At 33.4% G+C, this 27,757-nt stretch overlaps 1 protein-coding gene across 1 annotated transcript in view; it reads right to left on the bottom strand.

Annotated features, from left to right (window-relative positions):
* Nucleotides 1-1,944: 1,944 nt before the first annotated feature.
* LOC124354720 (protein Wnt-7b) overlaps nucleotides 1,945-27,757 on the bottom strand; it is a 117,318-nt gene continuing 91,505 nt past the window's right edge. Inside the window, exons 2-5 of the mRNA XM_046805377.1 lie at nucleotides 9,382-9,608; nucleotides 6,453-6,727; nucleotides 5,291-5,618; nucleotides 1,945-3,121 (exon numbers count right to left, since the gene is read on the bottom strand). Of these exons, the coding sequence (XP_046661333.1) occupies nucleotides 2,970-3,121; nucleotides 5,291-5,618; nucleotides 6,453-6,727; nucleotides 9,382-9,608 (982 nt within the window). The 3' untranslated portion in view covers nucleotides 1,945-2,969. The remainder of the gene's footprint in view (nucleotides 3,122-5,290; nucleotides 5,619-6,452; nucleotides 6,728-9,381; nucleotides 9,609-27,757) is intronic.

The raw sequence follows: 27,757 nt of genomic DNA, 5'->3' as shown, positions 1-27,757 counted from the left end.
TGGAGTACCATGAAATCGGTACTGAGAACGTATAAAATGTTATTTATCTACTCGGTTTGAGAATGGATATGTGCGGTGATTTAAACAACAATTTATGCTGCCCTACGCACAATGTTACATGTGGTCCTGGAGAAATGTATTAGAGTCAATACTATTTGTGTAGGAGTTATTGATTAAATCACAAATTATATAGATTTGAGAAGGATTATGCTATATTCGAGCGAAAAAATGTGTCTTTACATTTTAGATAAATAAGACAGTGTTGTTCGTTAAGCTATCATGTATAATTCTAAAAATGTCCCTTCGAACTTAGTCTTTATAAAGGTGGCTGTTATCTCGAAATGTCAAACTGAAGATGCATTATTAGTTTAGTAGACGTTTAGTTTTTACATCACTGTTGGTACGAGGACTCTACTATCACGTACAATGTTAATACGCTCGTAACACTTTTAAATATTTATAAACTCCATCGTTTCGAAACGTTAAAAAATAAAAAATCACATCATTCCGTAGAATTGAATTGTTAAAATTTGGAATTGATTTAGTTTCAATCAATCAAAAATTATGTTTTAAACATACTTACTTATGAAGATTAGATACCATTGTATAATTCTTTAAAAATCTTATAGACGGCCACAACCTTTAAACAGTAAGAGTGATCAAAAGAATAATAAGAATAAAAGTTGATTGAACACTTTTAATAAGTATCACTTTCGATGTATTTTGTAAAATACTCGAGATAAAATTTTTACAAAAATGTGATTGCCGCTATGTTGAAACCTATTATTGATTATGATTAGATAAGGAACGTATCCAAGCAATATGCGAGTACTATCTTAGTGCTAATATTTGTTTGTACCGGTAGATATCACGGCAATTTATGTTAGAAATGTTACGTTTTCCTATTCAAAACTGTATACGGTCGTTACCTATAAATCTTACGATATATTAAACAATACGTATGAACAAACATTATTATAAATTTCTTACGAATTCTAAAGCACCTTTATTGGTTTGTCCTACAATTTTTTACTGTGATGTTGATTCGCTTTGCATTCCTTTTTCCAAACTTCAAACGGCCGTCGTCTTGAAGTCCTAAGACATATAGGAATATGTGCAAGAATAAAAGTTATTTATAATTATCTAATTTGTCATCTTGTCATTTTGGTTCTACATTGAAAAGTAATTAAGTTAAAAGTTTTGCGCAAATGGCCGCTATCTTTAAAAGTTTTATTGGTTAAAACTGGCTAACGAATTTATGTAAACTGTATAAAAATATTGTTTTTGTACTCATTTAGGGCAGAATACTTGTAGGATCAGTTTGTCTGCATTAAATAAAGTGCCGAACAAGAGCTATAATTTTAATGTCGCTTTGAACTGTATTAATGTAAACATGATCAGTAAATTATATTTGAACATCGATATTTCAAAACATTACTCCAATTATGTTCAAATTAAAATCATTCAATGAATAATACTACGAAAAATACAGATATTACTTTTTAAAGTCCTACAGATTTGTATATTTATCTCTATATTGTGTGTAATTACTTCTCAGTGCAGTTTATTATAGGAGATACTTGTCTTGGAGTACTACAAGACTTGATGTTTCCAGATAGCGTTGAGAATTGCATAGTAACCCCAGATGAAACATAATAAAGAAGATGTTTTATTTTTAGTCAACAGTTTCAATCAACGATGAAGAATAAAAATGAATTTGTAAAGCTGTAATGTATAAATAACACCACATACCTATACAACACCACAGAACACAAAAGCTATTAATATTTAAAAACATAAACCGACTATTTTTCTCAAAATATGGAAGAGGACAGACATGAACTACATATAGATTACAAAAAGTGTTCTCCGTCGGAAAACATTTAACATATCCAATTGGGTTTCACAAACATTTTGGGGTGAAAAGAAGCAAGCAGACTATAGTTTGATTTATAACCTAGTTTATTCAAATAAATAAACAGTTTCATATGGGCATAACTTAACTGGTTCTGTTGCAACAGCTAATTACATTGTGTAATTACAGGTTTTGGTTTCGTTATTAAATAAGATGAATAACTTAATGGAATGTACAGAGTTATACAACATTATTGTGCATTACAAGCAGATTTCTTACAAGTTTTTAATTTACAAATACTTTATTAAAACTAGATAACTAGTGTTATTTACAGTCTTGTTAGTTGATTACTTCACTCAGCTAAGCTCTCGTTAATGTTAAATTCAATCATCACGTATATTTACGTTGTGAAGTAGTTTCACAACTAAATGTGATTACTTCACTCAGCTAAGTCCTCGTTATTGTTAAATTCAATCATCACATATATTTACGTTGTGAGAACTATAATTTTATTTTGATGTAGCTTCACAACTAAATGTTATAATTCTACATCGGTGAAGGAGTAATTTATATTTATATCTTTCTAATTATCTTAGTGACAATTATTTGCTAATGAATTGAGGAGCTTGATTAAATGATTTTTAGGAGTGAATATTTACAAAAGCATACATAAAATGCATTTATAAACGTATTTTATATTCAAACATACAATGTGTTTTATGCCACGAATCTTAATATTTTTTTATATGTAAATATGGAATTACTAAAATAATTTATCTATTAAAAGTGATCTAAACCTCCTCAAAACGCTTTCTTAACAACAAGATTACAATTTTAAGTCTATCACTGCATTATATCTTTTGGATCTGGTGTGAACTGTTTTGGAACAACCAAACCATGCATTTATCCACGTTCCAGGGCTGGGTAACAGGGGCAAATTTATATTTGTATCACTCCTTGATGCATTTGCATCCTGAAAGCAATAACTAATGACACTCAACATTATTTTGAACCGTTAATCAAAGTTTTTAGTTCCTTTTATATCTCCTCTCTGCACTATTATTGGTACAGGGTTGTAGGCCATCCATGTAAATGGTTGTGACTTTAGTAACGTCTATTTACAGGAATACTGCTCAGTTCGTTCACTGCAGGTGTCGCATTTCACGTAGCAGCACCAGTGGAATTTGCAGTGGCACTGGCTCACTTTGGTGAACTGGTGGGTGTTATACCCTCTCCCGCAGCACATCAGGTCACACCCATCGGTCCCTACAACATTACACATACACCGTAAATGGGAAATATAAGCAATAACTTCATGATTCCATGAACACTGCACGTTCATGGAGTTTATGAACTGCACTTGTAGTGATGAGAAGAATATTGCAAAGGATAATAAAGTTAATAATGGTTTTTTTTTAGTCCTTGGTCGTTGTCATGTAAATCGCCTAAGGTTTCGGTCCTCAACAGTTGAATCGATCCTAACACCAATCTTGAGATACTTCGTCCTCCCAATCATGATCTATTTTCAGTCAAAAAATGAACAATAGGCTAAGCCATTATTGCAATTCCGCTTATAATGATCAGTGGATGGGACGGAACTGTATTGTTATTGGTTGGAACTCAACCGATCACTGATTAATATGACCAACCAGAAACCAATAATGACTTCTTTATCACTGGCCTCCAGTTTATGTGCAGGTCGAAATACGAGAGTATCAAAAGTTTAAAAAAAATAAAAGAACGTTAAGTTTTTTAAATTATTTCTTTTCTAAGTTTACAAGCTATAGTTAAGCGCATACATAATATCTATATAACGTTGTTTTTAAGTCAGTTTAGTTTTACAGTAATAATGTTATTATTTTTAAAATGATTAGTGGCTAATTTTTGTATGTCTCTCCTCTAATTGAGAAGAGAGATTTGTAATGAAGGATATTCAGAGACTAGAACCTAAAATGAAGTTTCATATTTAGTATGTATTTATTTTGTAGTAGAACGTCCCAAATTCTTTGTTGGCAGTTAATTTAATCAAAAAAATTTACCTTGCCTTATTCCGTACTGATGTAATAAAGTCTATGAAAAGATCGACACTTCAAATCCTGACAAAGTAAAATTTACCATTCTATTTCTGAGTATTAGAGAAATCGCATTGACTGCATTCTAGACTGCCCCTCTGCTCCATTAAATATATTCCACACGTACTTCAACAGTGGTGCCATCCCAAAAATTAAGAAACGTAAATGCTTACTTAGCATTACTCTATTCAATCGCAGTCTATGTAATTAAAATCTTACTCAGCATACAAACCTGGACACTTCCCATAGCAACTATGAGGTAGTTTAAAGTGTTTAGGGAAATTCTAATCTCCACACTCAATCCTGTACCATAGTTCCAGGATGAATTTTTAAAACTTTATCCTCCAATTGGGGCGACATTCCGAAGCAAAAAATAAAAAAGGAGTTTCCTGGCCTTTTTGACGTAAGTTATAATAGTCCTAAGGAAAAGGCTCATCAAATTGCTTTGTCTGGCTTCTCTATATGGTTTTATATGTAAAACTTCCAAATTGATTTTCTGATCAGATACCTGTCCAATCCTAAAAAGTTTGAGACCACTTAGGACAGTCCTCTCTCGATGTAAAAGATTGATAAATTGTCGGTAAGTAGTTTCGGTAAAACATTGACGGACATGCACAAAGAAAGTTACACTAGAGCAGGTAGAAGTGTAAAACATCCTTTTTTTAAATCTGTTCAAGATTGAATTTAATACATTTTTAAGAATGTACGGTAAATTCACAGTTAATCTTTGAACAATCATAAGATATTTTATAATCATGATAGTATAGAAACACTCAAAACTTATAACATAGCTATGGTTGGAAGTGTTGACTCAATGCAAACTCATAATTCAGCTCCATTTCACCTTCCGCTTAGTGCAGTGTCTGAAATCTGACACTGTCAGAGACTTGACTTTTGCAAAAATTCGGCGACGAAGAAGCTCATAAACGAACTCTTTCCATCTTTTGGTATCAAAGACAGCTAGAATACAAATGAAGTCTATCTGGTTTCCCAGCAGCCATCCAGTGTAATCCAGACGAGAAAACCTCTCTTCGTGTCAGATTACAGACGCTGTACTAAGCAAAAGTTGAAGTTAAACTCAAAACTCGTACTAAAAATATATTTTATATTTATCCTATATATACTGGTATTTGACAGTACGGACGAAGAAATATCCATGCAAAAATTCTATTCCTGCAACTTAGGACAATTATGTTTTATGTTTAGTTTCATGTATGTAATGTCTTGACTCCACTATCGATTACTTTAGCCAAAAGGTCCAGGGTATGTGTAACGTAGTTGTACACAGAACGTTATAACAATGTGTCAGAATGCCATACATTTTTAATAGTATTTGATAAGAGAGACAGAATGAGACAAGTACCTTTAGACGTGCGATTGCAGAGACGACCCACAGTACCGAGTGAGCCTGCTGACAGATCTTTCTCACAGTAGTTGGGTGACGGCTCCAGGAACACCAGATCGGATTTCTTTGGCGTCGTGACTCCCTGGGCAGCTCTGCCACGGCGGACAGAGAGTGCCAGTCCTTTGGGGGACGGCATCGCCACCACGGGGCGCGCCCTCCAATATTTGCGCATGAGATTGTCACCTATCACCCGAAACGGGGGTAACGTCTTCCAGCAAGTCTTCATGCTGCAGCTTCCAGAGACTCCATGACACTTGCATTCAGTTACTAGACTCTGCCTCACTGCCTGTAATGTAGCAAATAAAGAGCATTATAATGAGAAAGAGCAACTTGATCTATAGGAACAGCTTTATTACTAATATAAAAGGAAAATCACTAATAAGAGATCATTTCCATATGGAATATCAGTGTTGCCATCATTAAGAACAACATTATCAGTAAGAAGATACATTTTAACAGTAAGAGCATCTTTATCAGAGAGAATAGCATTTTCATCAGTATAAGAAACATCACCATAATAACAGCGTTTTATTAGTATGAGGAACATTAGTAATAAGAACAGTATTACTATCAGTGATACCAGCATTATCACCATTAACATCCGTAAAGTGAACATTTCTTCAATAAGAACAGCACTGCCATCAGGCAAAACAGCGTTATCATCATTAAGAGTAACATCATCATTAAGAAGAACATCATCACCAGTAAAAATAGCATTGCTACTAATGGCTATATTAGTGAAATCACTATGAACGTAGTTCAAATTAATTACCTAGTTAGTAGGTTATTTAGAATAATATTATTTCAATCTTCAAATTTAAGAGTATAAGTCTTAGTACTTCAGACACTATTAAATAATTATTGGATGTAAGGGTCCTTACATGGTTTAAAAGTACTACAGTTCTCAGTTCCACAGTGGAGTAAACCTCTTTATGTACAGCATATTTGGATGGAAAATGTTGTTCTGTACTTCAATTTTATCTATTTGGTCTTATTTCAAAGAATAATAAATCCAATAAATATTAACAAACAGTATTTTTATGTGTCCAGAGAATGTTCGAAATAGTTAGTTTTAATTAAACAATGGCAATTTTTAATCCAATTGCTTGGAATAATCTACCTTTCGACCAGCCTTGTTGTTGTGGAGGTTCATGAGACTGCGGGCATCGGCCTCGATCTCCCTGGCGTCCAGGAAGCGTCTCGCAAGCCGCATGCCATAGCCTGCGTCTACACTGCACCCGCCCCACTTCCAGCCAGCAGGAGCCAGTTCCTTCCGGGTCTTGTGCTTGGGGTCGCAACCACATGCGGAGATGTTGCCGCGAGAGCAAGCCGCTGCAATAGCGTAAGCTACGCCCGCACTGCTTACTGCGTATGTAAACGCAGCCTCTTTACTTCCTGCAACAATTACACTAGTAAAGCAATCTTTAAATTATTAGATTTAATAAATTGCCTATATCTTTTATTTGCAAGTTGGTAATTTGATACACCTTCCTTGGTGATGATGGAGACCGCCTTGAAAATGTTCAATTCAGTTCGGCTTAGTTACTGTTCATACGAAAAAAACATATACAGGCAGCTAGTCAGCATTATTGTCCTCAACCACAGAGTAATAAGGTAATAATTACTCTGTGCCTCAACATAATTAGTTAGTTTTAAAATCACTAAAACCTAGAGAACGCCAGGCACACCTGACTCTTTGAGCTAGGCTTCTTACGAAGAAAGGTTATTAGATTTTGTTCTATGTAAGCTTTAGTCAAGAACAATGCATGCATTTAAAGTAACAATCTTTTTTTAATGGTCCTACATTTTTCAATACGTAGTCAGTCTGGAGATCGAAAGACTTGGTATGACGAAAGAACAGTTTTATATCCCCTAAGAACCTTTTTCATGCGAGATTTCTCCTAAAATTCCTATCTTCTTGAAAAAAAGAAAATAAAAGTAAAGAAGGTCTCATATTACCTGGCGACGTTAGGGCTAAGAAGCCCTCTCTAACATTTAACCTGCGGAGTATCGGTTAATGACTTCCAACCCACAACCAATGGCCGGACAGACGGGCTGATTGCAAGTACAATATTACTCATCCAAGCAACAGCCACGCTCGACATTGCATGATCGTTTATTTCGCGATAACCGCCGTGCGCATTACAATACACTATTGGCAATAATGTATACCGAAAGACTGGTCCATTTAAGACCAACTTTGCATTTTGAGCAATTTCTTACAAAAACACTCACACGTATATATTTAAAGTGAAAACTATGAAAAATAGCACCCTTTTTGTACCCTTTATGTATAAATATCACTTGTAAATAAATTAATTTTACCACTACCAATTTTATCTCAACAATTTGGCTACCGATCGCTCATTGTCTGATAGTACTATCACCAAACACAAACACTGTATCCTAAAGTAGCGAAGTCTATATGTCAGTAATAGTGTAACTGTAAGAATATACGATATTAAATATCAAGCTTTGTAATATAAATCAGTAGTATTTTTTCTGTGCTCAAAATTAGCGTATATAAAATGTTCACCTTGAAATGCGGCTTTGTTCGTAATTGTAATGTCTATTAAGTTTTCATGTACTGTAAAACAAACCCTAAACGTAAATAAGTTTTTTTGTTTCTTTTCCAATTAATTATGAAGGTATAAGCTGGGACGCAAGAATTCCTTCATTAAAACATAGAAAAAAGAAGTATTTAGCATCCGTTTCGAAATTGAACTGAACCTTGCGAACAGTTTACTTTATCAGTTCCTCCCAAGACAGGGCTTCCTCATTCCCGGGCAGGAAATATTAAAAGTCGTTCAAGCCTACAGTCGGTAAAATATTCGCCTCCCACCCGTATCTAGAGCCGCTCTACTAACAGCTCTCATAAAATTACATTTGTGTGATTTTAATCGCCGATTGTAAACGTCAGGGTTCCGGTCGGCCGCGTTTATTGATTGGGCTTTGTTTGTGTCTGGAGTTACTATATCAGATGTTCTGCGGGAAATTGTTTATTGTTCTACTGAGTGTTATAGTTTAGTAATCGATTAGTTTTTATTGAAAAGTACAACGCGATATCCTGAATTCAATCTCTAACAATAATTTATAAACTAGTTTTCTCAACCGCCGAAGAGGTCTGTTTTTATTTTAGTAAAGGTAATGCAGATTAATTTAAAATGAAGTATAATAGGGAAATATATACGTGTTGGTTTACATTAAACGGGATCCTTAGAAGGCTGTCTTTTACAGATCATTTTATCTCCGTCAAAATGCTGAACTAATAGCATGTTTTATAAGTCAACATATAAACGTGTTATACTGCCATATGTTCCGTATGTACTAATTTTGCAACATAAAATTAAAATTTTCAACTAACACGAAAAAAGCCTGTTAACATCTAAAATACATTAATAATTTTCAACAATAAGGTTTTGGTGGATAGTAACTGTTTCGTTTAAAACATTGTATTGTTTGGAAAAGTATAATTTTTTCACTAACATATAATCTGGATATCCTGTTGAACACTTCCAACAATACGCCTGAACATCAACAATAGAGTAAAGAATTTTTTTTCACCTACTTTTAATGACACCTACATTTGTTTGGTCTTCATTTGGTTGACAATAAAAATACATTTTCTCAGTTATTTATAGTTTTAATTATGACAAACAAGGTATAAATGTTTGCTTCTTAAGATACATTGCAGTAATATACATATTACGTTCTTTTAGCGAAATTGTCATTAATATATTAATACTCCAATTGAATGACCTTATCTTAAACCGTTTGTTAGTTATTAAATTTTCAGTCGGCACACAAACAGACATACAAAAAACGAGGAATTCAGAAGTTGTATTTATAGCATTGATAGCATTTATAGTATATTTATATATTGATCTAAGGTGCAGTATCCAATTAACAAAAAAATTTGAAACTTATTTTCTGTATACATATATATACATATATATATATATATATATATATATATATATATATATATATATATATATATATATATATTATTCACCTACGACTAAATAACTATTTATTGCTATTCTTACCGACTACTACAACGTGCCCGAAGGAGTTTCCTTTGCCGATAGCCGAACAGTTCCAGCGATGCGTCTTGAACTGCTGCTGACACTCGAGGGTAGCCAGTCGGATACCATCGCCCACAGCGATCATGGCGTCAGGGGCGGCTCGACACATGTCCCTCTGGCGGGGCGTCAGGCCGGGAACTCGGCTACAGATGACGTGCGCCCCCAGCGCCACCACGCTGGACACTACCCTGCAACGGTAATGTGCCAGGTCAGTTATTGGCAGCAATAATTGCAGAAAATTTACTTCAGAAAAAATGTTTAATCTATAAGAAAAAGGAACAGGACAAACAGAAAGGAGTTAATGTCAAAAACAGGAATGTATTTCAGAAGCGAAAGAAAATAGGGATATCAAATAGTACATGAAGAGAATACTGCCAGAAACGTAAGGAGAAAGGGAAGTTTCTTCATTTATAGCATCCAATGCAGTTTTCCTATGTAAACTGTAGTAAATTGTCAAAACATTTCAACACTTGATACAAAACAATAATTCCATGTAAATTTAATACTGTCAGTCGATAGTTACTGCATGCAAAATTAATAAACCTGAAATAATCACAAGTCGAGTCCATTATAAGTTGAATTATTCAAAACTAAGACTTCATGACCCTATAGAATAATCTTGCAGTTCTCATCCTAGTCCCTAATAAATAGACTGCAAATCCTTAGTCTGAGTTGAAATCACACCTTTGATAAGTATTTATTTAATTCGACTATAAATTATTTTAACACCTGATTTTCGTAACACATTCCCATTATCAGTAGATACGTTTAGAAAAATACAAACTTCAGGTATCAGATAGACTTTGTCAAGATTGCACCCTTACCCCTAGAGGGTACGCTGTAGAAGCTCAGAGCATTAACATGCTTTAGATCACGTAATAATATCAATTATAAATGGCATTTTTTCGCTGTACACATTTCTTAATATGTTTCGCTGTATCAGGAAACATTAAATAAATACTGAGTAAGTGTATTTTGGTAACTTATCTTCCACAGTTACATACGCCTTCATTTGATATGGATTTTATGTTGCAGCGTTAGGTTATGAGGATCGCTGGACTCTGTAAGTCGCTAGAGCTGAAGAAAAATGTCTGTGAATACACGTGTCTAGCGTCTTGCATTTCTTTTTCTAATTCAATCCATACCTTCACTCTCAGAAAGTTTTTAACTGTTTCATAGTCAGACCAAAAACACTAGGTAATAAATAGTTATCAATCCAATTTAAAGCAGGGTTTATTTAAAACTATATATACTTTTGAACACGTTTTCGTATTTAAAAATCAATGTATAATTTTGCGAGTAAAAATTTAGGTACTCATTTGTTTTAATTTCAAGAATTTGTATGAAATGTCACAGGGATTAATATTATTAACATTGTTCAATGGAGCATGGACAGTAAATTCTGATTTCAAAATAAAATAAAATTGTTCCATTAAATGCTCACGGACCTTGACGCACTATAGCCAAACTGTGGGTGAGTCGGTCTAAATGCGAAGCAATCGCAGAAGAAGAAGAATAAAGGAGCTCAACCTCAGTGAGATAAACCATAAACAGCCAGTCCGCCCATTGCCATTCCGGGAGCCCCGACTAAATAGTTTTTAAACGGCGCAACGACAGCAAACTGACTGATGGCGCGGTAATTCTATAGAGCATTGTCGACAAACAATGGCGGATTGACACAGCTGGCAATTACTGAAGTCCACGGGATTACATCGTCAGTCAGGCCAGGCTAGTTGTTTACGGCGTCTTCGCCAGATGGCAGCCTCCGCACTCCAGACGGTACACGCTGACAGTCATTGTTCTGGATCAACTCCTTTGACGATACGAGACAATCTGAATGATGGCCATTTCACTTTTGTCATTCTGCCCTTGAGTTTATGTGGCATTGTTGGATTTGCACTTAATTCCAGTACTGGAGTTGATAATTAAGTATCAGGAAACTAGCCTGGAACAAAGTAAGATATTGGCTAATGACTTTTAAATCTTTTAAGTGCTGTAGAGTTCCTTTTATTCTTACGGTAACGCTGGTTAAATTTTGAACTGTATCTTCACCGACTACACAGGCCCTAAAATTGAAACCAAGTAGGACGTAAGTCTACGGTGAACTTAATAGTATGAGCGATCTTGACCATATACAATGAAAGAGAGGATGTATTTCAAATGTTTTTTCGGAAGAAGCACAACTGGAGGAAGGTAGGTTCCATGTGCGGCTGTCATCTTAAAATATCAAAGGAAGGCTGAGGATACATCATTACCTTGGATAATGTATGAACATTTATGGTATAATGACTGTATTGGTTGGCATGTGAATAAATTTGTAATATTAAGAAAATGTAGAAACAGTGTCATTCTGAAAGTATGCAACTAGATTAAGTTGTTTTACACAAATTGCATTTTTCCTAAAAACTAGAATTTCGCCGCAATAAATTAGAAATTATGTTTGTACACATATTTAATTTGTTATTGTATTAGTTATACTTCTTAAAACTTTGAACCCCCGCTATTTGTTGGTATTAAAAGAAAAGTATACAATTTTTTAATGTGCCAAAAATGGTGTTTAATTGTTTATTTTGTAATGGTCGTGAGAAATAGTTTGCAAAAATTATGATTGCCGTCAGCATGAAATATTTTATTGTTTGATATTGAATTAACAAACTTATCAGACTCAAGTGCAAGTACTATCTATATATATCAAGCCATAATGAAATGAATTAAAAATTACATCAGTTATTGCGATAATTTTCAATTTATTTCCGGGAAAGTAAGAAACGTGCGAAAATAAGGTGAAAAGTTAACAATCCTGTTTTGTCCGTTGACCAAACTTATTACCAAGCATTAAAATAATATGTCTATTGAAATCACCCTTGACGGAACTTGCGGGAGATGTATTGCACTTTCACTTATTACTATACAGGTATACATATATATTTAGAATTTTAATTGTGGATAACAAGCTTATCCATACCATCTGTAAGTAGGCTTGTTCCAAATTTAATTTGGGTAGATTGACAATTACGACAGTTATATTGCTCACTAGGACACTCTGTATTGCATACACATTCCAGAAGATATGGTCAATAATAGTGATAATTGAATGGAACAAGAAAATTCAGACTCAAATTAATATCAAAGGGCCTGCATTGGCGGCCATATGAAATGTTTCAATGAGTACAACGCCACAGATGACGATTTGGAATGATCGACCAGAAGTGATCTAAGTACACCAGCCAGTGGATGAGTAACGTGTGACCTCTGCCCACGTATCGCGTGCCGCCCGGGCCGTGAAGTTGTGAAGGCGGAGGTGCCAACAGGCCGCGGTAGACACGCACCTTCTCCATCAGGCCATCGTTCACTCGATGGCTACCTACTTCGACCTATCTCGAGTTGTAGGTGGCCATCTGGGCTGCAAAAACATTATTGACAACTAGTCGAAAAGGACGGATAATATAAGTTTGTGGTGTTTAGATAGTAGACTGGCACTTGCGGCATAGCTCTCATTGTAATCCAGTTACATGGGAGAATTTGGACGATGTTGGTCTCACTTGTTGGGTTTACGCCAAAATAGTCTAGCGTACCCAGGTTGCCTAGAGGACAATATTCGGGACAAAAAAAGGGAATTCACAGCTAGACTTACCAATTTAGCCGTTGTATTCAGACCTTGAAATGTAGGTCACTTTCATAAGTATAGTAATAATTGTTATAACAAATAAGAGTTGACCTTAAATACCACCAAGACTACACAGGCCACCCGAACACATTCTTCATATCGTTTATTCCATACACAACATTTTTACAGTTACCGTAAATAAAACTATTAATATAACATAACCGCTTCATATTCATGTTTTACGTCTAGTTAGTTTTAGGTCCGAAACAGAAGAATCTAATTATCCCTAAAATACGCAGGTAAGGATTAGAACCTAAAACATTGATAAAAAATCATTTTATCACTTAGACATAAAATCTGTGTATGCAGTTATCGTACTTGCAATTTATCAATTTCTTGTTGGTTTTCTCTAATACTATACTTAATGAGTATTGAATTTTATTTCCAACAAGCAAAATGTTTAAAAGTAATGTTAAAAATTGTGTTGCCCATTAACGATTAAAAACTTTTAGATATGCTGAATATTTAGCCAGTTGTTGGTTACCAAATAAAATAATAATAAAACAGTGGAATAATAATTCAAGTCTGTTCAGCAAGGAAACACATAATGTGAACATGTTGATGCCATAGTGTCTGCAATATGCAATGCAAAATTAATATTAAGCAAAACAAAAATTATGTAAAATTTAAAGTGTTCTTATTCCTAAATTCACACATTTATATTATTTCCAAATTATTTTCTATTACTTTACTTCTAGCTTATAGTAAATTTAACTAATATACAACAAATAATAACAAGTACATACGTACTAAATAGTAATAAAATAAAAAACACAATTTACATAAATCTAAATAGGCACAGAATAATATGAAGGGACGGGAGTAAGTGTATATGGTTACAGGACATGGAATATATCTCAACACCATAGCAAATATAAAAATGTGCCTATAGAATAATTTAATTTATTAATATATACCCTAGAGTTAAAATAAAGCTAACAGAGAACCATGTGAGAAAACCAATTACATACTTAATTACTTACTAATTAAAACACTTATTAAAATTACTTTTCAATACGTTGCTCTTACATTTTCCCTCAAAATGTAAATTTAATTCATCACTAAACAACATATGCCTATTATTAGACAATTTGTAATTTTAAATACAAAATATTCCCATATGTAAATTAAACACCACATAATTCCGGACTGATTGTAACTAAATCAACTTCACGTTTTTACAAAGAAATTGATATGCTTATAACGATTTTTGTATTCTAAGGTTTTAAGATTATGGAGTTTCTACATGTTTGAAGATGTTACGATTATGTTAACATACTAATATTGAGATCAGTGTTGTGCCAATATACCATCTAAACGAATAGTGCATCTTCAGTTTGACAAGCTACGTTTCTTCTGACAGAGCCGGAAAGGTTATTATTACTACCAAAAGATTGGTATACATAATATTTCTGGGTAGTCATTTAACAGAATATCCACACGTATATCTGAACTAAGGGTATCCAGAAACAATAGTATTATTACCGATAAGAGTGGAGCGCGAACGGCAATCATCGTAGGACAAGCTGAGCCGGACCGGCGACAAGATCCGAGATCCGAGTTAGTGACATGAGATAAGATGTTATCGACCGTCATGACGAACGTTAACGAGATCACTGCTTGTTTTATTGCGAGATTGCTATCGTTCCTTGGTGACATCCGGCTGCTTAATGCCCGGCGCTCGTTAACCGTCCGGAGCCACTTGCTGGCATCCACTGCACATGCGCGTCATCACAGCTGCATTAGACATTTCTTCATTTTATTACACCTGGCTTCGTCTTCTTACTAATGGAGTTAGGTTTACTGGTGGATCTCTTTGAATTGGAAATATGCATCTGCAGTGAAATCAGCTGTAAATTTACGTTTATTCTCTTTAATCCTGCGTTCTTCGTTTTACTGGATCGTAAAACCAATTGATTGCTAACGGTCTTTTTCTAACTAGCAATAAAGTAACGGATCAATTCAGCATGCGAAACATTTCTTCGTCCGGTAAATGTATCAAACTTTGAGAAATTTTCAAACGTCGCCTAATTTAAAAAATCTAAGAAAACGTCTCTATGTTCCAATCTGCAGAAACAATTTTCTTGTAGCGCATCGCCATCCAATCGCATAACGATTTAAATCTAACTCATATAAGCCATAATAAAATAGTAGCAAAGAAATCTAGCAGTTCTTGACAAATTTCTAGATGCCCCATGAATATATCTGGGCGGTGGATGACATGTGTCAAAGAATTACAATTACATTTATATACAATTAATTACATTTATTACAATAAATTGTTGAAAGTTACAGTGTTTTACATTATTAATTGTAAAAAAAATAAATTATCTCATTTTGATTATTACAGTAACTGCTGCATTATCTAAACCTTCCTCCTATGTTATTAGATATGAAAAACATAGATGCATTATTATCAATTCTTTAAAATGAATATTAACAATTGGTATCAGATTTATCTGACGTTAAAGTCTCTAACAATTTACTGGAAAATGTTTTCAAAAAAAGCTGTAGTCACACTTAAACCATGCAAGTGGGTAAGATGAAAAAATCTAAAAAGAGTATTATAGTTAAACATTACCGACATTTTAAATATGAAAGTAAGGTTTTAAAAAAGGAAGAAGGTGTTACAAAAACTGATTCATACAAATATTTATGTGTGAAGGAATAAACTTTAAACCTTTTCTAACACAATTACACTCAATAAATGTCCGCTAAAATGAAACTTTGGAATCCAAAATTTCAACTATTCATCGGATATGGCCATCACTCACTAGAAATCCAGCTAGAAGCCTTTTCACCAGTAGACAACTGTTGGTAGTGAACTACATCACCAGTAAGACAAATGGCGAAGTTGCCGATAGGATCAGACTCAAGATGGGTGCAGTAGCTACTAGCCAGTGTGTGGAGGTGTGTTCAAATAGAGTTGTACAGTTGGCAATCTCGCACCGGAATTGAATATTTCCTTACAGGTACGCTGCGTGGACGCTGCACTGGTCTCTGAATGTCATCATATTATCTAAGAATAATCGTTGTACATTGATTATTTTAAGTATCGGGTTTCAATGTATAAAAATAGTACACATGTGTAGATGGCAGTCGAAGATTATTTTAGTTATTAATTAATTATTTTTAATTTTTAAAGATTTTCATCCACTATTTTATTTTTAGTCTCACGAACTATGACTTTTTAAACATATTCTTGTGTACAGATTATTGGATTAATTGCATTTTTTATGTTATGAACCGTAATTCTCTAACAATAAAAATAGGAAAGTAGAATATTTGGTTATATTTTTAACCTTTGCAGTTTGACTGCGTGGTATAAAGTTTAATTGCTATTTTCTTTATATGTAATTTTAAACATTTTGAAATCATCTCTGATGTTTTCCATTTTTTCTCTTCTCAACCGGAACGGTTATAAAAGTAAATGATATGTGATATTTTTTAATTTGACGTGTTAGTTGATTTGCGTAACTTATGTTTATGCCTAGTTAACAACTATGTTCATTTATTTTTATTTCCACACAGTATTTTTAGTGTGTATTACTCGCATATTTTAACCTTACTTTCGTTCTATTCAGTTCTATTTAGCATCACCTTTGTGGGTTTCCTCCGAAAATCATATTACATTTTGCAAACAGAATTCAAAAGACAAATCTTTTAATATTATTTTAGTGATGCATCTAAATAATCAAAATAAATATCTCTCCATGAACTGTTTTAAAAGTTATTGTTTTCACAACAACAGCCTATTCTTTTTTTGTTCTTAAATAACAAAAAGCATATGCCCCTTTCAATTTTCATCACAAATAAAGCTAATATTTACTAATCGTTCAGAAATTATAGTTGTAATATTTTAGTTTTTTACTAGTAGTATAACTTTAGACTGATTCAATATATTTCAGTTGGAATCTATTTCCCTGAAAGTAACCCATATTCAAATCACGCTCTATTTTATTTAAGTTTACAAATAAAAACAAAATAAATGTATATTTTTACGATAATAGTTCTCATTTCATTGTAGAAATTCCTTCAACGATCAAAATCAATTATACAAATGTATACTTTTCTCTCTTACCTTATTAAATATGCTTCTTAAATGTTAAGAAACAGGTTTGTCAAGAACAAGCAAAATGAATTGCCACCAGAAGGTCAAGCGCTACTACGTTATTGTGACATTTCCGAGATGTTGAAATCTAGAAATGGTCAACACAAACTTAACCCAACCATCGATGTTTTCCCTTGGTTCTCAACATATCAATCGATTTTCATTAGCCCTTACACTCGTGGTCCGACACCCAACTTGTTTGCGGTCGCTTCTGGTTCGATTTTTTACACGACCTGTGATCACGCTTACATCGTTATGATTTTATCAGTGCCTGTTTCTCCCACTGACAAACGAGCGGACGGTGAAAAAACGCCCTCGTTCCGAGCGAATCGCCACCATTAGTCAAGCGCCACTTAATAGGTACAGACAGTACTGTCATCGCCCTCCGCTTGGCCGAACTACTTATCTTTGATTGTTGCGATTGAGCAGAGAAAATGTTGAGTCACCAACTCAATACAAAGTGTTCAAGGTATCACTATTTTTAGAAAGTACGAGTTTTATGTAAACATTAAAGAGGCACCAATGCCAATGTACTATTTTCTATATTACTTTGAAACACAATACTGTTTACAAGAATGCAAATTATAATTTGTGAGTTATTTATGATTGATATAAAATCTATACTTCTTGTAAAACGTTAGCAAGAGATATAATAAATCTGTATTAAAGATAACTTGAAAGAAGTCGCATTCTAGTTACGTAGTATCAAGGAGATAATTCCCATTTGTGTAGCTGGACGATTCAAAGTAGTATTAAGTACTGAATGTATGAATTTCATCTCCTTAACATCTATATTATCATTTAATACATCAATTCTTTACACTGTCATATCATATCACATAACTAATTTTGTTACATTTAAAAATAAACAATTAATGCTATAAACTTTATTGGATACAAATTAACGTAAAAGGAGAGTAAATACCAATTATAATTTGACCTTAAACCAACATATTCAAACTAAAACTCATCCATGACATATTTATAACAACAGCAAACAAATTGTTCGTACACTGTATAGTAACCGGTTTATAGTACAAACTACATCTAACGTCCAACGCTGTCATGTTTTTACAAATATCATTATACCCTCATTAATCATCTTGCAACGTCTGAAAATTATCGGTAATGAATGGTCACTCTGTGTAATGGTCCTTAAACCCCTCCTACGTAAGATAAATTTAATTAAAGCTCCTGTTTTATTACTGAGAGGTAATGAAATTGATCTCAGTTAGGTTATACACATTTAATACTAAGTCTACAGGTAAAATAAATAGTGCAAAATGAATCGTACATAATGTCAAATGTTTGTATACTGAAACAAAGCCAAATACAAGTAAATGAACAGTGTGGTTAGTTGTAATATTTCAACTGGTACCGTATAGGGAAACTCCGTTTTGTTATATACATACACAATTTAATAATAATGAATATGAAACCCCTGTGCAAGACCTTGACTACTCCATACTTTTACATTTTTTTGGTTTCTTTGTTACTAACTAACAAAACGTTCCTGTGTCGTACACTACAACAAGCATAAAGTTGAGTTTATGAGAAACAATTGCAGTGGATTGTTGTAGTCGGACAAAGAACCACTTAGCTCTTGAAGAAAGTCCGATTCTTAAACCCGCTATGGTTCACTGTTCCTCAGCTTGAGCTACTAGCATTGGGGAGTTTAATTCCTTTCTGTTGTGTTTATCAGAAAACGGGAGTAAACTAACTAATCTTTACTTTTGTAAATTTATAATGTTTAGTTCAAAACCAAACACCGGCATTCCATTGATTATAAATTGTATTTCACATTATAAAAATAGTAAACCTTAAAAATATAAAGATTATTGTTGCAAAAAGTTGTATACAGATTATTGTGTATGTACTTTAAATGAACTGGTGTTTATTAATAATTGTACAATTAAAATGTAAGCAGAAAAGTATATTGTAAAACCTTAACAATTTTTGTCCAAAATATTTTTTATTATGGAATAATTTGGTTCTTGCACAAATTTCTTCATATTGAACAAAACCTGGTGTTAAAAAGTAATGCTTTAGGATTAATTTCTGTAGCAACAATACAATGAGGGAATCTTGAAACTTAAAATTACTTTCATAGTGTTAATTGTTTTTCGCGTTCCGTTTTTCTGAAAACGGATTTGGTCTCACTATTCTCGATTTATTATCGATACACCTTGATATGCAAGCCTTGTATAGAAACCTACAACGTCTACAAAACCATCGCCTGAGGTACAGAACAACAGTGTCGCTATCCGATTCTCATAACGGACATCTGCTCCATCGTCATTCTTTCCTTAAAACTGTTTAGAAAGGGCTAAATATTAAATAAAGCTTGTTAAGTTGAAAGACGGGCAATTTATAAGTTACAATATTGATATATATATATATATATATATATATATATATATATATATAAATATATATAGTGACATCCGGTTTTCCAATAAAATCCTGGACACAGTTCGTCCTTGCCCGAGGCTAATTAAGACCGGCGTAAAATCAATTACTGAATGGCCGGTGGCTGTAGGAAATTGGTTATAGTTTGAGCAGGTCGATATTACCTAACACGTGGATGTGACGTAATGGGCAGAATATTTAAATAATGTAAATTTTGAAGAAATTGTCATTTTTAAAGAACAGAAATGAAATCACTTACATTTTCCTTCTAAAAATTATAAGTAAGAAGAAAGTATGGTGTAAAATGCGTTTTCCGAGTTTTTTTCAATAGAATTACAATTTTCAATATAAATAAATAACGTTATTAAAGCAAAAGATGTCTTAAAGTATTTGTTACTCCATTTCCACGTACAAAAGCCTACACCAAACCCGGCTTTAATGTACACTTCATTCATTTTTATACATCACTAAATATTTACAGCATAGGTATAACAATACCTGGAATAATAATAGTGACTATATATAGTGTGATAATTATTTTATTACACGAGAAAAAACACAAGAGAAAATGAATCGCACATTAGGAATTATACTGCCATTAGGTACCACAAGAACCGTTGTAGTACTATATAAAAACTACATGAACAAACAATTCTGGCCACCTTTTTGATTATTACTGATAAGCGCAGTTCCACAGTCCGTATTATCCAATCACAGAAGCAACATTTATACCAGTAAATAACTTAAACAATACTGCGATAAGAGCATTGCAAAATCATTTAAACTTTGTATTCACACCGAGAAACATTAAATATTTATACAAATTATGCAGTTGTAATGTTACTAAATGTTAATAAAAACACTACTTTTTCCAAATTGTTTATTTTCGGACGAGGCCTTTCGAAACCAAAGGTTTCATCTTCAGGCAACTCCACAAATAAATATTTACACATTGAAACCTTTGGTTTCGAAAGGCCTCGTCCGAAAATAAACAATTTGGAAAAAGTAGTGTTTTTATTAACATTTAGTAATATTTAAAGAATTTTCCAATTGCTCCAAGAGTCTACAAGTTGTAATGTGTTTTAAAATTACTAGAGATAAAATTCAATGAAACGAGAACAAAAATTTGCAAGGTACAATATTTAATACTGCATATTCATTTCAGGAACCGATAATTATTCTTTTTGAGAGTAGATACGATCTTGAAATGTAGAATTTCTGGTTGTGTTATTTTTTATCTCCGTCTAAACCAAACAACAGAAGCATTCTCACCGTTTGCCTAAAACTTCTAACTTTTGTAAAAAATATGTAAATGCATTTATTATACAATACGCGATGTTCGTTTCATGTAAAACATACTGCAGTAATTATACTACAATCACTATCAGTTAGGTTTAACTTTCGCTCAATGCATGATTGGATAGTTATATAAACCTGGTTGCATTAGTATTGCTACGAGTAGTAATCTTCAGCACTACATTTTATAGAGTTATTGTTTCATAAGCTAAACAAAAGGTATTATTCAAGCAATGTCGTGTATGTCTATAATGACACCTCCACGTCCCATTTGTTAATTGATCACTGGCACATTAACTTATTTATGATATTCTAATAAAATATTCAACTTCGGCAAATTAGATTTTCAATTTTACTAATGAACTGTCATTAAGTAATGAATAATTCATGTCCACAGTAATCTATCTGCGACCTAAGGAAACACGTCAGAGTTTGATGAGCTTTATTTTTCCTGCTAAATAATCAGATCAGAATCTATTAAAACTAATGTTTTATACATGCTCATTGCGTTTTATATGATTGATTACACCACATTTCCCGTGTCTCGATGTTGTTTGTCATTTGTACCAAGATAATGTTGCAGTTTTATGACATTCTTGCATCGACTTTACATTTAAAGAGGCTTACCTGCCAATATAATCACAGATAGGATCGATACTAAGCACGTCATTTCTTACATCACTTGTAACAAGCAACACTGGACAAGTCTCCGTCTGCGTCTGCTTTTATGTATTCTTTATATGAGTATGTTTAATGCATGTTAAGAAAGTGTCTTTATACGGTACAGGCTTCATTGCTTGAATTTCTCGATATTGGCTCGATATTTCTCTTGTCTGTTAGGTCTACCTAACTTTGTAACAAAAACTGAAATATTGTCTTTTATTTGCATTTATTATTAATATTTTAGTATTTTACATTTTCTATAATTGTCTATTAGAGTACAGTTAAGAATAAGAATTAACGATTATTATCATATCAAATCAAATCATTTTTATTTTGCCAGAACATTACAAAACATGTATAGCAATAGTCATTTTTTCTATAATTTGGAACAATCACTCCACATTGAGACCAGTCAAACATACAGAAATTTCAGTCGCACCACATTCACTCATGCCAATTTTCCCATTTTCCAACGCCGGTTGTCAGTGGTTCCAAGTGTGCGGTCACCCAGTCGAATGCCATAAACTCGTCAGCACTATAAAATGCTTGAGACACAACCATCATTTTCTTACACAACCAGTTTAGACTATTAAAAAAGAGTATAAATCTATCACAAAACGTTCTTGTATATTTAGTTTCTTGACTCCTATCAAGGACAAATCATTTTTGTAATAGATATTAGGTTCTGTGCAACATTGAAAAGTTTAAATTAGTATAATTTTTCTACATTAAATATGTAGTTTTTTGGTATTTCTTTGTATTTTTATAAAGATTTGTTTTCAATGGATATCATTTCATTATTCGTCCCATTTCGATATTTTTCAATCACAGATTCATTTTTATTTTCCAAAGCCTAAACCTAAAATACATACTTTTTGTCCTTGCATTTTACATAGAATTTTTATATTATAACCAGACAACAGAAATTTAGAGAGGGGGTTCTTTTTCAGCCACTTGTATGATACTTAAAATACTACACATGCCGGTTGTATTCTTGTAAATAAACCAAAGATTACCTATAGTGTTCCCTACTGTTCTCTCGATCGCAGATCACTTTCTGAAATTTTGATAATTTAATTGATTGAAAAGTTTCATAACAAAATTTAAATATACGATTTATTTTTAATTTACAGACTATATGTAAGCTGAATAGGATACATTTTTAAATAAATGTGTGGATATTAAAGAATGAAATATTGTGTTAATTTTACTACGCCTATGTTTAAAAATAACACAATCCATATTATGGTTCATTACTCTTTCACGCAATGTTTCTTACATTGACGTTATAGGTATGTTTACATTACCGGGTACCCTCGCGACGACTTGCATTGTTTGTAGTGAAGCGACAAGACACGATCGTCCAGGCGTGTAAGGCGGCCCACGGACACATTAGCATGGTAAGCACCTGTTAGCCGACATTACACGAGGATCGCACCTCAACTATCGATTGTTGGCGAGCTATCGAATCTTTAATTGCGGGATGACGCTGTCGACCGATCTGCATAATCGCATGACGGAGGTTCCATTGTAACAGGCACGTTCTGCGGGAGTGTCCCGCAGGATACTACGGGAGAACTGTTACATGAACAAGGACAGTGGAGAAATCCTGACTGAAACATTGCTTTCAAAGTCTCTAGATTTTACGTAATTCGATATATGTATGTTAACCCAATATTGCCATACAAAATATGTGGTAACAATGCCGTGTTATGCAATGATTGCGTGTGTGCGTTAAAGGTTTTTTCCAATACCATTAGTTCTAGACGTACCGAAATATGGGATTCACAAGAAGAGGCATAACTTACACCAATTAGTTATCAAACTGAAACCAATATCCTGAGCAAGACATCGGGCTTTCTCTAATGCCCTTGATAGCTAACAAGTTTTTGATAGAAATTCTAACCTCATAATTTAAAGTTTAAATGGGATGGGCGTGAAATGGAGGTGTCTACGGACGATACAAAATGGGGTGAATCCTTTAAAAATGGAAGCGGCTCGACTCGGTATCATTCCCGCTTACAGCTCCATCAAGGTCTAATTAAAAACCCATCCGGCCCGGCTTTCTCCCGGCCAAACCATAAACTGCTCGGTTTAGTCTCATCGGCGGACTTCCAGAAGCGGTAAATAACGTGGGCGGCACTAGAGGCGACTTTAATCGCCCCGCGTATTACAAAGAAACTAAATTAGACTTACGTCCTTCGCGGGGATTAGTTTAGATGGAGATGGAATTTATTTGATGGAGATGATTCACCTACAGCTTACAGCCATAAACATGATACTTTACAATCGTAGTTAACGCCTTATTTATCGCCTTTTTTTATGGCCTGCTATAGTTTGTTTTCTCCAAATTAAATATTGTTTAAGTAATTTATGATATAGTTTGTTTGTGGTCGATATTTATCGCAGTTGTGTTACTCGATTGGTGTTTGGTGATAGATAACATTGTTATATCTTGTTAGTTTTGTTCGGGACTACTTGAAGGTCTCTACTTCACTATTAAATTATTCGTGTAATTTCATTCATACATTCGACTACTACTAGAAGAGCGAATGTTTTCATTACAGAGGTGTTTCAGTAATCTTTAAAGTTTCTATTACTTCATACTACACGTAGTTATCAATCTCTTTAGAACCCACTTATGTCACTCAATTGAGTCCATCACCTTACGGAACTCACCATACGGCTACGTCAATACTTTTGTAATTTTCTTGCTTTAAGTTGGTTAGGTCTTTGTTTTTAAGATTATTTTAGCATTATTTATAAAAACATATAAGTTAAATAAGTCTAATCTTAACATATTATATATCTGATTATATCTAAAAGATTATTTCTGTAATCCTTATGGGGCAATAGTATGGTTCTGTTATGTTTTACTTTTCTTCGTATATAATGTAGACATTACTATAACTGCAAAATATTTTTTAAATATCCAACATGGTCTCCACGTGTACGGAATAATTAGTTTTCTATGTGTGTGTGTGTGTGTGTGTGTTTGCGTTGCGCGCGCGTGCTCTTCTCCTCTTATCAGATCACCGTTAGAGATGATACGGAAGATTTCATTTCTATCACATTAGGTATTGCTATTAAACGTTCAGTTAGTACAGGCAATGTTGTTAATTTTTTGAAGCTTTTAAATTAAGACGTGTTTTAGTGAAAACATCGATTATAAAAAACTCACTTATTTTTATTAACACAATTGCTTGTAAAATTTAAATTACCCTAATGTTTAGCAAAATGACTCAAGCCTCATCACCGCTAAAATTATGGTTACATTCATAATTCTTTAAAATCATTGGACTAATAACAGAGTCTTCTGTATTACTCACTGTTGCCGTTTCAGCATTGACTTTTAACGATTACCTTAAATGCACATATTACCTCGTTTTTTATTTAAAACCATCAAACTATAACTTATATTCAGTTTTTAATATGTAAATCACATTGTTATCGATAAGAAATCGCTCTTATACAAATGAATATAATATAATAAAGCACGCTGTTTTTCTACAATAATAATACATTTAACTGTACAGTTCGTTTAGTAAAAACAATTACTTAATGCAAATAATGAAGAAAAATAAAAATAAACAGATAGAATGAAGTGCACAACACCACAATGTCCCGCGGCTGGTAAAACGGGAACAGCGATAAAGTAGAAGATGGCGGAAGGAAATCTTTACAACTAGATTGCATCCAGTCTGGAGCAAGCGCACCTGGCTATTTGTTACATTTCAAGACCAGCATATGAAGGCTAGAACACGGCTTATCCATTAGAGCGGACTAATTGTGCGATGATAGGAGCGTCACAGCGTCACATGTATATGTATCTCGTGTGATAAGACCAGCCCAGCACATAGAGGCGACCGCATAGCTAACGCCAGACCTCCGCGCCCCGTTTTATCAGATTACATTCGGTTTTCTTATCATTGTAACCTGTCCAGCCTGGTCCGGCAACGTAAAAGCTTTCATATCGATGCTCTCTTTTGTACAATCTGGCCGTTCATATTATCTTGTTAATGTCTGTAACACATACCTACAAAATTAAACACTACATCGAGTTTTTTAATGGCAAAAATATTATTCTTTTTTATTTATCTTTTTCTTCGTCTCATAGAGTTTTACACTGTCTCCGACGTGTAGTTTTGAGAATAACAAATTAAAAATATATAAAATATCTAGTTAAGATCTGAGAACTAATTTATGTGTATTACTTCATTGTAAAGTTATTTAACTAACCGATTTTAAAATTAGGATAGAGTACATTATTATATTGGTTTAGAATAATAATTATTGGTAAAACTAATGTAATGTAATGTAATGAAGTGTTATATTTTTATTCATTTTATACAATCACCTCGCCTGTCACAACAGGGTCAGCCAATTACCTAATACGTCTGTAAGACAAGGGAAAGTGCCAAAGCATTGGTATAGCGATAGTATCGTACTTTGCATAATTTAGGTAGACTATCAGTCCTGCGTGATAAGTGATCAATTATAGTTACCAAAACGTCTACACCAATTTTTTCGTTGAATCTAACAACAATATGTTTACAAACATTTGGTCGTTTAATAATAAAAATATGTACTTTGTTGTAAAATTAATTTTGATTCCATACTACCAAAACACTACCATATTTTTATTTCTCTTTCAACATCAAATAAATGTATACATTTATACGGGGCCTAGAACAATGTATAAAAGTCAATGCAACTTCCCAACTTACTACTTACTACTGTTAAGTTGGTTATCATGCTTACACAAATCGTCTTTGTATTTTACATTGATGTTAAATCACAATATACATATATCACAAATATTAATACTTTGTACAATTCCTATTGAAACTCCTCGGCAGAAGGCTTACCTCGAATTAACACATTTAAGGGATGTACACCAAAGTTACAAAGGGTATTTCCTGCGTAATTTGGCAAAGTTCTGTTCACTTGAGGTTCTCAAAAAGGCCTACTTTAGTACATATACATGTTTCTTATGGAATTGTTATATAATTGTGAGGTGGCTGTTCGAAGCAAAATTTTTTAGATTCTTTATATTTTTTTTAAATAAGAAGTGGTCGGATCATAGCAGACATCAGTTCTAGTTATGTTCGAATGTCTTCAGAAGTTGGGAATTGGTTATTTTTACCATTTTTCTATATTCTAGAGGTATCCATGTATTGCAGGCTCAGATGTCAGTTGGTTCTTGGCAGGGATGTCCACGGGTATTTTACTAAAGAGTAGAGACAACTTGAGGGTTCAGCAACATTCGATCAACTGTCTTTGAGAAACTCTCTTTACAGGTTGGTGTCAGACTAATTAACTGGCTCTCTGGGGACATCAAGTAAATGAAAATGTATAATCACTTCAAAGCTCTCCTAAAACTCTTGGTATCCATATGTTGGTGGAGAGATGTTCCCACCAGTAGTTCATGCTCTGTTGCTTGGTTTTCTAAGTGTGAAAGAGGTGAATGCTATTTTGTGTATGGAAATGTGAATGAAACAATAATATAAATATAAGTCAAAGCTAGTTTTATGAACTATTATCTATTATTTAACGATTAGGAAATATGACTGTTTGTTATACACTGTGAATATTGCCCTCTCCAATAAAAATTATTATTTGATTTGTATTGTAAGGAATGTTTGCTAAACGGTGAGAATTGCATTATTCTTGTACTAGTGCAAAGCATCGGGTAGAGAAAGATACAGGTGTAAAAAGTAATTATATTGCATTATAAATTACTTTAGACATTAGAAATCATGGTATTATCCTGATACCCATTTAGGAGAGGAGAAAATAACGTTCTAATAATGAAATAACCTCAAATTTTGACTTTTGAGTAAGTAAACAGTAAAGACACTCAGAGCTGCTGGCCTTCTAGTTATAGCCGAGTAACGAACAACCCAGATGAGCTGCAACAGGATTGAGCCGCCTGACCACCCACGTTTGTTAAATCAGACCACTCTAAGCCTTTTAAATGTACAAGTGATTCGGATTTCTCACAAGTACATAAAGCCTTATTAAATGTAGCTTTAAACCAATGTCACTTAGGAACGTTGTATAGAGAAGAACTTTACAGCAGTTGTCCATTAAGAATAGACAAGTCGGCCTTAAGACTGTCTGTTTGAGTATATTGATAGTTATGATAGAATGTTTGACTGCAATTTATTATATGATTGTTTACCAAAATG

The sequence above is a fragment of the Homalodisca vitripennis genome, chromosome 2 (assembly GCF_021130785.1).
Source record: "Homalodisca vitripennis isolate AUS2020 chromosome 2, UT_GWSS_2.1, whole genome shotgun sequence".
NCBI lineage: Eukaryota > Metazoa > Arthropoda > Insecta > Hemiptera > Cicadellidae > Homalodisca > Homalodisca vitripennis.
The sequence above is the reverse complement of the archived record's forward strand: the minus strand, read 5'-3'. Positions and strand labels throughout refer to the sequence as shown.